The sequence below is a fragment of the Silene latifolia genome, chromosome 6, assembly GCF_048544455.1.
Source record: "Silene latifolia isolate original U9 population chromosome 6, ASM4854445v1, whole genome shotgun sequence".
In the NCBI taxonomy this organism is placed as follows: Eukaryota; Viridiplantae; Streptophyta; class Magnoliopsida; order Caryophyllales; family Caryophyllaceae; genus Silene; species Silene latifolia.
The window spans coordinates 15955730-15972251 of record NC_133531.1 but is presented as its reverse complement, the minus strand read 5'-3'; the positions used below and the strand labels follow the sequence as shown (position 1 = coordinate 15972251).

Below are 16522 nucleotides of genomic sequence, written 5' to 3'. Positions count from 1 at the left end.
AGTTTTAAACACCCGTGTTTTGAGGTTTTCATTACATTCATTGCAATTTGCAAGATTACAACTTACAAGAAAGACTTTCTTATCAACTTAACACAATTTAATAATACATCCGATTTTGAAAGATCCTTCATGAGTTCATATAAACTGATTCCGAATCAACAACATAAGAAACCTTAGTCCCAAAAGGCTGATTCCGAATCATTTTAGAATAAAGACACTAATAATGTTGTTTTCTTGTCCAAAAAGGCAAAAATGTACCAAAGGCATATATAAATATCTAATTTATTTAGATTAATTAGCCAATTACATTAATATTCATAATTGAGCACAACCATAACCTCTAATTACACACAACTATACACAAAACTCCAATCCTACCTTTTCAACATTAATTATTACATCCATTCCGAAGAAAATGTATACAATTCATTGAAATAGAGGGAGTATCGATAAATTAGATATCTACCAGCACTGATCACTCTCCCAATTCCTCCTCGGAGACCTACAAAACGACGACGAAGACGAAGGCGAAGCCGACATCCGATAAAACCTCGCAGCAGTCAATGGCTGCCGTAAAACCAAGCTCCGATCATATACTGCACGCTTCTCCGGATCCAAAAGCGTCAAATACGCATCATTAATACGAATAAAAGCAGTAGCATCCTCGCTACCTCCCGCCACGTCAGGATGACACGACCGCGCTAAGCGGCGGTACGCCGCCTTAATCTCGCCGTTCGATGCGGCAGCAGAAATTCCAAGAACATCGTATAACGACGAAAACGCTGTCGTTTCAACTCCAGCGAAAGTCGTTGCAGTGGCGGCTGTGGCGGTTGCGGCGCAAGTGATGCGCCTGAGGTTGACGGATCTCGGCGATATGAGGAGGTTGGAGGAGTGACACGTGGAGTGAGGTGATTGGTAGAAGGGCTTGGGAGAGGTGACGGTTGACGGAAGAGAAATAGAAAGCATGGAATTAAATTTTAGGTTAAGGTGAAGAATGGTGAAGGGAAAGTAATGGTGAAAATGGGCCAGTTGTGAGGTGGGTATTTATAAAGGAGATTTTGTGTAATTCAAAGGCCCACTTTATGGATAACTAATAGTAGGAATCTATATCTTCTATATCTAATCTAAATCTAATACTTCTCCGTATTAAATTGTACGAGTATTCCTCCACTTGGAGGTTGGCCATTGGCTATTTGCTCAACTAGTATTATTATCATTTAGTATTGTAAATTCTATTGGGGTGTTGCTCTTTCACATACGGACTTTACTCTTTCACATACTTTTTTTCATAAAGTTTCCATACTCTACCCTTTTCCTAAATCTAAACAAATTAGGTTTTTTATATATCATTTTCCCTAAAATGAAAACCTAATTCTTCTAAAACTTGAACAATAGATTACAATTCTTCAAAATTTTCAATTAATGAAGTAATACTAATTTGTTTCTCTTCAAAAAAAAAAAGTAATACTAATTTGTTTAGCAATTATTAAAAACTTTTTTATTGTTTATTAATTATTTTGTCTAAAATTAGGGTTTATAATCAATTAATCACACTACAAGTTATTCAATTATGTATGGCGGAAGGCATTGTCACCTAGCTAATCAGCTACATAGTCTTGTTGATGTTTGTACGCTCTCTATGTCAAACAACAACTGAGATGTACAGTAATTCATTCAAAAGGGTAAATGACATGCATGTATTGACATATTAGTTTTTATGGAATCAAATTGGTCATAACGGCTATGACTGTCTCATGTACTTGTTGGTGGTGCTTTCTTTTGTCTGGCTTTTATAATTGTCTGAAATCACAAGCGCGGGGTCGGCAGACGTGAGGTCGGCCGGAGTGACGGATTTCTGGCGAGGTGATGGTTAATGGAGGTGTGTGGTGGTTAATGGAGATGGGTGGTGGTGATTTAATGGTGGAGGGGATTATGGAAGGGATAAAAAAATTGATTGGGTAAAGGAATGAAGAAATGAGAAGGGTAATATTGTAAACTACGTATGTGAAAGAGTAAAAGGCGTATGTGAAAAAGCAATACCGATATTGGGTTGTATGACCGTTGTTCGTATTTCAAGAAAAATGTGAATTTTATTTGATAAATAATAATTATTTTTGGGTAAATAATGACCATTTTTTCCAAAGCAATCACTATTTAAGAGTAGTGGTCAGTGTTTATCAAAAAAAAAAAAAAAAAAAAAAAAAAAACACGAAAAGACTGTTGTAGAAGAGAATTACTCAGTGCTATTTATCTTCTACTCTTTGAAAAAAGAAGGTTCTTATTAAAGAAATTAATTTAAAACTATAGATCCAAAAAAAAATTATTTTGAATGTTTTTTTTTTTAATATGTAAATAATATGGGATCTTAACTACATACCTCCATGATATTACACTCCATTTCAATCAATTCTGACACCTTAAATTAAAGAACCCTTACGTTAATAGAGTGCAAAGTACTTTTTAATATAAGTGAAAATTGTAAGTTACCTCCAAGTATTTTCCGTATTTTACAAATTAGCACCTTGTATTTCATTTACTACATTATTTTTGGTGCATTCATTTACTACATTATAATGTATATATCTCAACTCAGACCGTATTTCAATACCGATCATGTTTCTAGTTATTTTTCGAGTTATCATTCATGTGTTGTTAATTAAAATACTTTTTAGATGTAAACCCAAAATTGCAAGTTACAAACTTACTGGTCAAAGAATCAAAACCCAAAATTAAAGAACATCACCCATCATTACTCAAACATGAGCTATTGAACATTTGAACCCTTAAATTGACATCATCACCAAATTTAATCAATCCTTAATTGATCATCACTAGAAATCAGCGAGCAATTTCAGGTACATCTTCTCTGTTAAACCTTCATTGTTGCATCTTTCGTGTACCTTATTTCAGCTAATGCTTTCTTCTTCTCCTCGTCGATGAAGGTCATCAGATTACCAATCTTTACCTAGTCCATGTTTATTTTAATCTGATCAGATTTGAGCTTGTTGATAAACAGAAAAGCCACACCTCCACTTGCCAACATCTAAAGGAGTAGGTTGACCTCCATTTGATATGATGACATTAGGTCTATATAGTGGAGAAAAGACAAAAAAAAATTGTTCATCTTAAAATTAACCCATAAATTTGGAATTGACTACAACTAAAGGCGCTCAATTTTGGACTTGATTTTGTCAATAAACACTATTTTAGCCATAAATTTAGAACAAATTAGGACTTTTACAAATAAATTACTGTGTACAGTTAAAGAATCAAGCCCTAAATTAACTCAGAAAATTAACCCTAATCAATGGATCTAATACTAATTCCTAAATTAGCTCAGAAATTTAAAAACAATTGAACTACAATAACTTGCCTTAGTTGGGAAGATGATGAGCATCAAGGAAAAGTTAGCTGCCGTGGGGAAGAAGATGAAGACAAGAAGGAGAGAGGCATTGAATTTCACTGCTTTGAATTAAAAGAGTTGAAATATGTAAATGGGGTTTATGGAGTGAATTGAGGTTTAGTTAATGTAATTTGTAAGTTTAGTTGGTAATCGAATCGAAAAATAAGTAAAAATATGATCGGTATTGAAATACGATGTGAGTTGAGATATATACTCCCTCCTATTCATTTTAACTCTCCCCCTTTCCTTTTTCATCTATTCATATAACTCTCTCTCTTTCCTTATTTAGTAAAGTTTTATACTTATTTTAATCACCTTAGCCCATAACAATACCCCACAATACTCATACTTTATCTTATTTTAATCATCTTACCCCACAACAATACTTATTTTAATCATCTTACCCCACAATAATACCTTCCATCTCTCCAATTACCTTACACCATCACAATACTTTACAATAAAATAATCCTCCCCTTAATTTACGTGCCCTTTTAAAAGGGGAGAGTTAAAATGAATAGGAGGGAGTACATGATAAGGCAGTTGATAATCCTCTACTTACTAAATAAATAGGTGATTCTTTTTCCCGCCTAAACTATATTAATTTCTAATTGGGCCTTTATTTTTGCATTCTACTAAACACACTTGGGTCAGTTCTGCGAATTCAAAAAATATAACGTAATATATTAACAAGAATTTCCTCAATCATTGTTATATCATTAATTCATAATATATTAACAAGGATTTACTCAATCATTACCAAAATTAACTTAAATAATAAACATGTAAAGCTGAAAGATTTAGTTGATTGGTTACGGCATCAATCATTCCCCTTATACTAAAAGAATAAGTCTATCTAAAAGTTTCCCTCCAAATCTACTAAAGCTCCGTTTGGCAAGACATTTCATGTACCCGTTTTGACTGAAATAGCTTTTTGATAAAAATTTCAGGTAGCTTATTTTTCTGGAAATGGTTGACAAATAACTTATTTGCCCAAATAAGCTATCAGAAATGAAATGCTACCTAGAGTAGCATTTCACATTTCAGGTACCCGATTCTTGGTAATATTACCTTTTTACCCTTTCAATATATAATATATTAAATAATTATTATATTCTTTTACGTCATTTTACCAAAATAAGCTACCTTTTCAGTTAGTTTGCCAAATAATTTTTTTATATAATCAATTACCTTTTCAGTTCCTAATTTCCAGCTACCTTTTTCAGGTTTCAGTTTCCAGGTACTTTTTCATGTTTCAGGTATCTTCTCTGTTCGTTTTACCAAGCAGAGCCTAATACTTAAAAAAGGAAACAAATGAATATATATGGGTGTTGCAAATTTCTCTATTTTAATAAGGAAATAAATAAAAATTAAATTAGATATACTTAAAGGGGTAACACTAATTTTGTAATTAAAAATAAAATAAAAAGTAAACTAAATAATATTTGAGATCATGACACTCTTAACTTGTTTTAAATAAGTATGAAGCAAAATTTGAAAAATAGAGAAACATAATAAAAATTCCTAAAGTATTTTATTCAAAGAATTATTTCCCTTAATTCCTAAGAGTTTAAATAAAGTAAAAAACCAATCGAAAATCCTCCTATATACTAAAGTCTAAAAAAATAAAAGTTCTCTAAAGTTCTCCCTCCAAAATGTTCAAGCTTATATATGAAAACAAATTAGATTTTCATTTATTAAACTAATTTCTCATTTAGAAAAATCTTTTCATCATTAAACATAAAGTATAATCTTTTAACAAAAATAAAACAAAATTGATATAAAACTATATTACTCATATTATTAATTTCGTGACGAAAAAAGAATTTATTAAAATAATTTGAGGTAGTCAAAATATTTTCATAAAAAACACATTTCATAGAATTATTCAATTATCTTGATTAATTTTTTTTACAAAAATTCTTGAGATATAAATTTAAAATTTATAAGTATTACGGTAAAAATTAAAAGGTCTATATTTACTGCGCATTTGCGCGGAATCTACAATTCTACACTAGTTAGTACTCCCTCCTATTTCCTTATATCTTCCCCTTTCTTTTGGGCACAAAAATTAAGAAAGGGGAAGAAAGAAGAAATAAAGTAGAATAAAGTATTGTAAGTTGTGAAATTTATAGGTGAGAGAAAATAATAAAGAATGAATGATGAATAAAGAATAGATAAAGTAATAAGAGTTGTTGATTTTTTAGGAGAGAGAAATTAATAAAAAATGAATGAAACTTACCAAAAAAGGAAAGAGAGAAGATAATCAAACTTATGTGAAAAGGGAAAGAGGGAAGATAATAGAAAATTGGAGGGAGTAATAAACTAGTGTAGATCCCTGTGCTACAGCACGGTATTTTTTAGTTTTGTTTTATAAAGAGAAATTCTCATTAAATTAATTGCATAAATTAACTGTACCTTTAATGTTATAATGTACTAATTTAATCTTAGTAAGAGGTAGAAAATAAAAGTTTATTACAATGAAAAGACACTTTAAGTTAAGTTATTTTTGTCTTAAACCATTTTTACTTTACTATAAAAATTAACTCTATAATGCTATATCATTGCATGAAACTAATTTATGACATTAAATTACAATTTAGTGATGTAAAAACATAAAATTTAATTAAAACGCGTATAAACCTTATAACAAAAACAGATAAAAACAGTATACCACGCACTTAAAAAGACGATTTACGAATAATTAGACTAATATTTTTTTTTAATTAAAAAAATACATAAAAATTATTACGTCATTTAAAATATACACCATATTGATGAAGGATAATATAAGAAACAGAGTTATGTAATTTTATGGTGTAAGTGATGACAATAATCATAAGAAGAAGTTTGCGTAATTTTAGAGTGTAACTAATGAAAAATAATATCTATGAAAATGGAAATGATTGCATAATAAATTATGGATTTTAATGAATAAGTCATAAATATGAATTTTAATTTAAAGATTAGAGTTTAATTATAAGAATATATTAATTGAAAAGATAATAATGTAATGAAAAAAAAAATTAATTTGTTACCTTAATTAGCTAGATGCCTTTTGGAGAGAAAAATAAGAGAATTTTTATTCTCTTAGTAGTAGGGGGATGAATACAAAGTGATAATTTGTATAATACTAAAAATATTAGATGGTAACTTACAATTTTCACTTAATATAAGGTCATAATATACTCCGTATTAATTAAGGGGATGTAGCACATTGGCCAATTAGTAGATTATACAACCAGTTGTATACGGTTGTATGGTGTAGAATCCGAGCTGTGTACTAAAGTTTTCGAGTTTTGTTTAAAAGAATCTGAGCCATGCTTTAAAGTTTTTGAATTCACACCCTTCAACATAAAAAAACACACTCTTACAAAACTCAATAAAATTGCACATAAGCTCGGATTAATGTATAGGGTTGTACAATGTTTATTATACAACTGGTTGTATAATAATATTTGCCTAGAATTTTTATTCTCTTAGTAGTAGGGGGATGAATACAAAGTGATAATTTGTATAATACTAAAAATATTAGATGGTAACTTACAATTTTCACTTAATATAAGGTCATAATATACTCCGTATTAATTAAGGGGATGTAGCACATTGGCCAATTAGTAGATTATACAACCAGTTGTATACGGTTGTATGGTGTAGAATCCAAATTTGTCTAAAGTTTTCGAGTTTTGTTTAAAAGAATCGAAAAACGCTTTAAAGTTTTTGAATTACACACCTTCAACATAAAAACACACTCTTACAAAACTCAATAAAATTGCACATAAGCTCGGATTAATGTATAGGGTTGTACAATGTTTATTATACAACTGGTTGTATAATAATATTTGCCTAAATTCCTAAAAGGATGGAGGGCATGTTCGATGTTGAGATGCCGACAAACACTTCAAACTAATTTAGAAGTAAGGTGAGAGCTCTTTAGTGGTTTGAGTAAAGACGTAAATATGGAATTATGGTCTGTATGGATGAATGTGTTTGGTTACTTTGTTTAAGTCAATCCACTTGACTTGGTGGTGACTCAGCAGAGTCAGCACGAGTACTGTTTAAGATTTGCTTCATTTCACTCTGTTTTTGCTCCATGACTTCAACTCTACATCGTTGTCAAAAAAAAAAAAATGACTTCAACTCTACGCCCTACATTATTTCAAACTTACACATGGTCGACAACTCGACATAATAATTAAGTGATATATATATAGAGAAAAACTGCTTATTATTGATTTTGACACAAAACCAAGAAAAAAAGAAGATTAATTATTTAATAATAAGTGAGCCAAATTGAGTGTAAATAATTAAATTATTTTTCAAAAGTATTACCAAAATAGAAAGTTAAACAATTGACTAAAATACCAAAAAAATGAAATAGGTAAAAAAAAAATGACCGGACACGGAAGTATTTTTTTAAGGCATTTTTAACCCTTATCCAGATACTCTTACACTGTTTTGATAGCTTCAAAGTAATGCACGAAGTAATTTTTTTAAATTTCATGTTTAAGTACTGCACGAAGTAGACCAAATTGAGTGAGAAAAATCAAGTCATCTATTAAATGCATTTCTAAAATAGTGAGTTAAATAATAGACTGAAACATCCAAAGTAAAATAGGTAAACGATTAATCAGGATGAGAGAGTAGATAAATTCACAATCAATTATTTTAACTCAGTGTATGTTTGGCCTAGTTTGTAAAAGTGTTTTTGGACTCAAAAACACTTTTTGCCCAAACACTTCGTTTTCTAAAAGTTAAACAAAAATTCTCAAAAGCTAAAAATCCAAATTTTTGCCCATAGAAATAGAAGCAACTATTTGTTGTTTCTGCTTTTGAAAAACACTTTTGAAAAATTAAACTTGAAAAACAAAAACTCATTTTTGAGAATCGGGGCCAAAATGCTCTCAATTAGTCTCAGGTTGACAACAATTTTCTCGGTCTTCTATTAATCCAACGTTAGTGCACATCCTATTTAGTTATCCATTTTCCTTCAAATATTATCACATGATTATTATTCATTCTCCCCTTTCTAAATTTAGTAAGGAAAAATTTTTCACCATAAAATTAGGACTCCAATTCTTTGTTTTTTATTTAAGGGGTGACAGTAATTAACCACTTTTTCTTCAATTTATAAGAGGGTTGAAGAGAACTATCTTTTTTTTTTTGGTTCAACAAAACTCGAACTTAGTTGCACTATAATAGGGGAGGGGGAATTCGAACCTGGAACCTATTATTCATAATACCTCTTTCTTAACTAGTAGAGTAAAATATTTTCGGTACGAGAACTATATTTGTCGGGGAATGAAGTTGAAACACAAATGGGTATGCAAACTAATTAAAATAAAAAATGAATAGGATTTCCCATTAATTAATGCTCAAGAGGTGAGATGAGAAGCCAAAGTAACGGGGCCTAACAAAGTAACAATTAGACTAAATTAACAATTCTTCCCTTTTATAAACCACTTTTTTTTTTTAAATAACTCCCTTATGAAATTGTTTTAATAATTTACTCCCATACAATGTTCTCTGGTCAAAAACTGCACCAATTTGGACTTTCAGGTGGGGTCTCTTTTTTTATGAACGTTTTGCCCCAATAAATTCATCTTCGTACCCATTTGTAAGACATGTGTTCTAGACAACCACCATCTCCATCTTTAATTGCGAACTCGGAATCGAAACCGAGTCAGCCATTCACCACCAACAACTCGTCTCTCCGTCATCTGTACCACCAATTCGCAGCAACCCAGGTTAAAACACCATAGCCATGACGCACGACAACTCTGAGTCGCTAAATTTTTGCCACTCGACATCAACAATTATCATCAACATTGTTCTTAACCCGGATTTCACCAAAAATAAAAGTGTTCTTAACCCAGAAAAGTTGAGGGGTTTATTTGGCTAATTTTATAGATTTTTTCATCCCGAATCTTTCAAACATTGGTTGATCAAATCAATACAACTCTTGAACAAATCCAAATTCAACTTTTCAAATCGTGCTCGAGAAATACTTGTTGAGAAATCAATCCCATCAAAAAGACAATCGATATCTATATTAGTTACAGACGTCGAAGAAAGTATCCTCTTTGCTCTCTCACAAGCCGCTCTCAACCTTCCAATAGCTTTACTATTCCAGGTAATATCCTTTCCATGCTTCCTCTGAAACTTGGCAACAAGTTGTTTAATTAGTCTGTTGTCGAAATATTCACCACTTTATCAATAGCAACCAAAGAGACATCAAAAGTACCGCCGCCAAGATAAAAAAAAAACCAACACATTCTTTTTACTTCAAGCAGCTTGCTCTTGAGTATCGTTATCTATATCGTTGCTGTAATATCTCAGATTTATGAGCTGTTGGGTACTCTGTCGAGTAACGCTTACTTTGTCGAGTAAGTTAGTTTTGCGTTCTGGAGTGGGTTCTGCCCGATGGATACTCGATCGAGTAAGGACAACTCGATCGAGTAGGCGGTACTCGATCGAGTAAATTGGTTTATACGGGTTTTGCCGAGTTTGATAACAACGCGTGAAAAGATTATATAAACCTTTCCGTCATATTCTTTTACCTCTTTACTTATTCTAAAACCTTTACAAGAGAAAAACAAACAATAACGTAAGATCCTTCTCTCGCATTGCTATCAAATCCGAGGGGCTAGAGTCGTCGTATTTCAGAGTTCTTTATACCGTTGAGACCGCTGTATTGTGGGTAAGATCCTAGTACAGATTTTATGTTGAATCGTTAACTTCGGTTTAAACTCTAATTGGGTCATTTGGGGATTTTAGGAGTATTACTAGTATTAGATTATGATTGTATGATTGATAGAAGGTGATTTCATAGAGGAACGTTTCTGATCTGTTGTTGTGACGATTGTGGTGATTGCATTTCCAGGTAGGGTTTCCTACTCAGTTGTTGTTTACATGATACGAGATGGTTGATTGATTGTTGATTAATGGCAATTGTTTATATCGTATTTGAATTGGTAATTGTTGATGTTATAGTTGGTTGTTGTTGTTGTCTGTGGTTCGCGAGGTGCACTCTTGGCTGAGTGGAGTCACTTGCGGGAGTGGCTTCACGCTCTTGATTCGCCCCTTCTGGAACCCGCCACAAGAGGGAATGTGCACATTAAGGAACATGAGTTTGCGCTCGGTATAGATGAGCAGGCATTAGGTGGGAACGGCTGCGGTCCCTCACTGGCTGTGTTGGTTACTGGTTGCGGCCGTAATCTGGCAAGACTAGACCTTCAGGATAGTCAGGTGATTGATGATGTAACGGTGTTGGATAATTGTGTGTATTGTTGTTGTTGTTGTTGTTGTTGTTGTTGTTGTATTATCTTATATCGTGTATGCAGTAACTGACCCCGTTTAATTGTTTTAAAAACTGTGGTGATCCATTCGGGGATGGTGAGCAGTTATTGAGTAGGTATGATATGGATGTGCGAGGGATAGCTGGGCTTGAGTCATCACGAGTCGTTTAGAAGTCTTCTTCTATATTATCAAACATTTTATTTACTTTAGTTGGTTTGTGGATTTGGAACAGTTGTATCTTACTTTATCGTTTTTGGATTTTGATGTATTCACTTAAACTATCTATTTAAAATACGTTCTATTATGGTCTATTTGATATTCATTGCCTCGGGTAACCGAGATGGTAGCACTCTCAGGCATTAGGTGGTCTTGGTAAGGCACGTTGGTATGGGGGGTGTTATAATAGCAATGAAATTGTCGCCTCCATCATCGTACCACCATTACTCTTAATTTTTTGGAACCAGTAACAAAAATTGAATTTTGGAGGTTAAAGAAACCCTAAAATTGAATTAGGGGTTTAGGGTTTAGGGTTTTTGGGTAATTGGGGTGATGTTAAAGTATGGAAATAAGATATGGAGGATGGTGGGCAAGTGAGGGAAGAATCGCAGGTGTTAATGGTGAACGCCAAAGACTTAAACGAACAGCAAGAACAACATGAGGAAATATACTCCTTTCATATCAGACCAATGGTAACATTGACCGTTTTTCCACTATTCATGGTCGTAGGAAATCTCCGATATTATTCTTAATCTATAAGACAAAATTTAGTCACGTGAGATCTTGTTTGATCTATCGTCGTGAATGCTATAAGAATATCAAATTTTTATAATTTTTAATATTGTGTAACGAAAGATATTTACGTTGCAAAACGTGTCTCGACAAGTGTGAAAAAGTCTGTTACCATTGGTCTGGTATGGAGGGAGTATATAAAAATATAAAGAAGGGCAATTTCATCATAAATTTAGGTTTTAAAACCGAAAATTTGAATTTTGACGGATTATGTCACCGGAATGTGAAAATGGGTGTAATTTTTGACCTGAGAACATCATATCGTTTGGTTGCCACTTAGAAAACATAGGCATTGGAAAATCACATGATTTTGAAAAACATGGGTTGTTTGGTTGCCATAAGTATTGGAAAAGGTTGGAATTAGAACTTCACAGGAACTTTCAATGCCTACATGATGTGGAAAGTTGCTTACCTACTCCCCCTTGGTCATTGGAAGTTCCTGTGGAATTTAATTCATACCTGAGCAACCAAACACTTTTCCGAAATTCACCCGAATTGGATGAGGGAACTTAATTCCCATAAATTGTAGGTTCTTAGGAAAATTAACTTCTTTGATCAACCAAACAATTCCTAATTAAAGTTTTAATAAGGAAGTTATTTTAGAGAAGTGGTTTATAAAAGGGAATAAATTGTTATTTTACCCAACAATTACCACCAACCACCCATTTATTTACACCATACAATTACCATTTACCACCGGCGCCTCACGCTATTCCTCAAAATCTCTACATCTGAGAGTTTACCACCAAGTAACATAGTGCTGTAAAAACAATGAGGAGCAGCAAGAAACCCACGTCATCATCGAATTTGCCGTATATCCCACCTGAAATTTTGATTCAAATTTTCCCAACATTACCGGTGAAAACTCTATTACGATTCAGGTGCGTATGTAAATCTTGGCGTTCCATTATCGATAACCCTGATTTCGTTCACATGCATTTCCAACATTCGCGTATCAATTCTGAAAATAATACGAGTAATAAATTATTGTTATCCTTTGAGGGTATGGGATGCTCTGAAGACGTAGGTTGTGTATTGACAGTTCGCCATGCTGAAACTCTTGGTAAAATCGATCGCATTTTTAGAACACATTCGGGAAAGTACCGTATTATAGGTAGCTGTAATGGCTTGATTTTAGTGGGACTATATGCTCCTCACGGTCACCTTAAACAATTGAGATTATGGAACCCTTGTATTCGCAAATCGTTTTTATTTCCAACTTGCCCACTTCGCTTAGATTGGATCGGCGACTTTGTTTGGTATTTGTTTGGGTTCGCCCCTCGTAGTCAAGATTATAAAGTGATTGGGTTTGCCCCTGACTATATTCGCGGTGTAGAGAATGGAATAATCTATTTTGCAGTATATACACTCAGTAATCAAGAATGGACCGTCAGAAAAGATCCCCTTAATGTCGCTATTCTCAACAATCATAGTAGGCGTGGCCTATTTGACTATGTATCAACTGCTGTTTTCTTTCGAGGCGCAGGACACTGGCTTGGAAAAATTGATAACCATAGGAATGCATTTACTCATCTTGTTTCCTTCGACTTCGATCAGGAAAAATTAACCTTTTTGGAACTGCCATTTACTTGCGAAGAAAAAGGCTCCTTGAGGTTTCTGTTTTTTCTTGGGGGGTCGTTAGCCGTTTTGGGTATTTCTAAAGTAAGTTCCAGCATATGGATGTTAGAACAAGACAACCAAAAGGGGCCGTGGACTCTATCGTTTTCAGGGAATTCAAGTGAGGATGGTTATGAAGTATTCGAGTTGTGCCATGGTAAGCTTGAGAAAGTGTTCTATTGTGAGAGTGATGGCGGCTATTTTATTTGCGGGAATAAGATTTATAATATAGGCAGTTGTCAAGTACAGCCGTTCAAAAAATATATGAGCTCTCATTTAAAACTGGAGAAGTATTGGGAGAGCTTGGTTTTGTTCAAAGGATACCGAGCCCGTGATTTGAGATCCTCCCCATGAATAAGAGAATACAACTATGTTTGTCTTACCAATGGTTTTGAGCTGAACCTCTGGCAGTTAGTCAACCAACCTTGAGTATGTGATCAATTGCTATTCCATCATCCCTCTAGCTCTTTGAGAAGCGAGAATTCGTGTTATTCCTAGCATTTTGCTGTAGCTTAATTTTTTTTTTCTTTTTTTTTTTTCTTTTCATGGCGTACGCTTTCAATTCTGCAGATACATGTTTACATTATGGATTTATTTATGGTATTCGTACTTTGCGTTGGTATTGTTATCTTTCTTTCTCCCAATTTTTTTTAGATTCTTCATAATTATTGATTTCTAATAGGGTTCTTAACTCATTTTCACAATTAAACAGCTACTGATTTTAAAACCATTACTAAACATTGGTTGCATAAGATGTCTTGGTACACTTTGTTACATCCTTCATTGCTTGATGGAGTGTAAGAGATTTATAAGGGAATATTTGGGATTTGCAAAGAAGCAGATCATTGTAGGGATGGTTCCTGTCGGAAAAGAGACGACCCGGGATGCTTATCATTTGGGGTAACTCTGCTTACCCTTTCACAAAAGAGAAGGTGGAAGAGTTGTGGAAAAAGGAGACTTGGAAACCCGACTTCTTGTTAGCCTCTATCATTCCTGAATTCAGCAAATGGGTAAGAATCCGACAACATGAGTCATCCGGAAACAGTCCCTTTTTTGCTGTAAATCTCTCATGCTAAATTCCTAATATGTTTTGTATTTTTGTAGAGGCGGCACAACCCAACACTCATGTATGCTTCTTCGGAGGAGAAGACATTGAATGGATCCGCAAATTCACAACTACCATGAAAGAGCAATTCAAAAAAACAGGAATAAAGATTGAGCTAGTCTATATAGGCAAGCCTAACGCCAAGAAGGCAATCGAGAGAATCATCAAAATAATCACTGCAGAGAAAATCGCTCACACTATACCCAATGTAACTTCTGTCACGTACTTCTGGATTAGGCTCGAATCAATGCTATACACCAGAATGCAGTACAGTCATAACAATGTCTACAATGACAATATCATCAAGCAAGTCATGTCTGTTCTGAGCTTTGGTAGCGGACATGAAGGGTGGGCATCCTTCGGAAAGCCAGGAACTACTGAAATAATTCAAGCAAAGGGCGATCAAATTATCGCTGCTATTTCCAAGCCGGTAACAACACAGGTTTTCATTGCAATCGGGTTGAATTCCTTTCAGTAGCTGCTGCTGGTGTTCCAACCAAGGTGGTTTGTACCGACTGTCAGCGTCCTATGGAGAAGTACATCCTCTACAAAAGCTGCACTGGTTAATCCACTTACACAAGGATAAACAGACATTGAAGAAGTATCAGGGTTCCTGTTACGGAACTATAGCATTAAATTACTCAGACTCGGCTACAAGAGTGAGATACGCTATTTTGTGAAATTAAATTTAGGTTTTTGACTTGGATAGTGTCTATGGGTCACTTCTATGCGGAAAAAGTGGACACGCGATACTCAACCAAAATAAACGATCAAAGACTCGAAATAACAGAGCTAAATGTAGTTCATCTTGATTTCGACAACCGGTGAAAAACAAGCAATTGTAAAACTTATTTTTCTTATTTTATTTTTTTATAGTGTGTCAACGTGATAGTATCAATCAATCTATTGGCAATTTCTTCAACTTGATGGAATTATGAACTTCAACTAATCTAATTTCATCAATTCATCTCAAACAGATTGCAAGACAAAATTCAATCAAAATAGGTGAAATCAAACAGATTGCAGAAATTCAAGCAAAGATCATAGTGTACCCATTGTACTCAATCCGTTTAGATCAATTCTTTACGTTTGTTTTTGGCATAAAGACTAAGATACTAGAGACATGCTTTACAAAAATATAGAAAGCGGAAAAGTAACATAAATGGAAAAGATTATCAACTTGTACGTACATGCTAGAGAGGATACATAAAGAAAATGACGGAGATCATTAAATAAGAAAAACGTAAAAAATTGATCGAGAGAGAAAGGATACCAAAACAATAAGCAAAATTAAAGGATGTATAATCAAAACAAATTGAATAAACAACTTACAAACCAAAATTGTCTCTCGAAGAACAATAATAATTGGCAATCAGAATTTAACTCGAATTCAGACTTAGTGATTTTCTTTTCTTTTCTTACCAAGGTTTTACTTTTTTTCTATTGGTTCAAATGTGCGCACTTATATCAGTTGAAAATAAAACCCCCAAGGCCCAAACTTCATGGTATCAATTCAGCTAACTCTTTATTCTCAAGTTTTTATTTACACTCGTGTGAGGCTATTTTACACAAGTTTATTATACAACAATTGCCTTTACTCACTAAGGCGATTATATATATTCTGATTTAAATATTAGTAGTTTAATACTTGGAGCAAGAGCCCGTATAGCTCAGTGGTAGAGCGTCAGTCTTGTAAACCAGAAGGTCTGTAGTTCGATCCTGCATGGGGGCATTTTTTCGTTTTTTTATACTAGTCTCACAAGTGTTACATTCAAGTTCCAAGAGTGTAGGTTTGATCTGATTAGAGTGTGCTTGAATCTTGATTGAACTATTGTTCCCTACAGATCAGTAAATATCTTTTTTTTTTCAACGTCGGGACATTATTAAGCTGCGCTTAATTTCGTCTAACTAAGAGCATTAGCAATGGTGAAACCGAAAATGGGTTCTTTCTTTGACACATAGACGCCACATCATAAAGAACCAAACTTAACATTTTAAGAACTACTTCCAACAATGCCAAATGTTCTTCCCTTGTTCTTAAATGGGACCCACAATCCATTATCTATTAAACAACCATAAAAATTAAAACTTATTAAAATATAACATAAAAATATTTCATAATTACTTATTTAATAACTTTTATGACCTTAATTTATAAAACATAAAAATTAAATATGACATAAATAATTATATTCTTACATAATACAAACTTTTTTTAAAACAATAATAAAAGACAAACTTTAGCATAATTAAATACGATAGAATTAGTTTTCGACACTTTCTCCGAAACTTTGCCAAATATGTTCAAC

The 16522-nt window shown here is 33.3% G+C and overlaps 2 protein-coding genes and 1 non-coding gene across 3 annotated transcripts; 2 read left to right on the top strand and 1 right to left on the bottom strand.

Moving 5' to 3' along the window:
- Window positions 1-462: 462 nt before the first annotated feature.
- LOC141587573 (chaperone protein dnaJ 11, chloroplastic-like) lies at window positions 463-966 on the bottom strand. Its single transcript, XM_074409048.1, has one exon. It carries the CDS (start codon window positions 964-966, stop codon window positions 463-465), a length of 504 nt encoding a protein of 167 aa, XP_074265149.1.
- Window positions 967-12262: 11296 nt separating this feature from the next.
- Window positions 12263-13462, top strand: LOC141587572 (F-box/kelch-repeat protein At3g23880-like). The gene has a single exon (XM_074409046.1). It carries the CDS (start codon window positions 12263-12265, stop codon window positions 13460-13462), a length of 1200 nt encoding a protein of 399 aa, XP_074265147.1.
- Window positions 13463-15872: 2410 nt separating this feature from the next.
- On the top strand, window positions 15873-15945 carry TRNAT-UGU (transfer RNA threonine (anticodon UGU)). The gene has a single exon. It is a non-coding gene; the product is annotated as a tRNA-Thr (tRNA).
- The last annotated feature ends 577 nt before the right edge of the window (window positions 15946-16522 follow it).

Bases quoted from the DNA above. Each gene is read 5' to 3' on its own strand.
- LOC141587573 (XM_074409048.1), bottom strand. From the start codon at position 966: ATGCTTTCTATTTCTCTTCCGTCAACCGTCACCTCTCCCAAGCCCTTC.
- LOC141587572 (XM_074409046.1), top strand. From the start codon at position 12,263: ATGAGGAGCAGCAAGAAACCCACGTCATCATCGAATTTGCCGTATATC.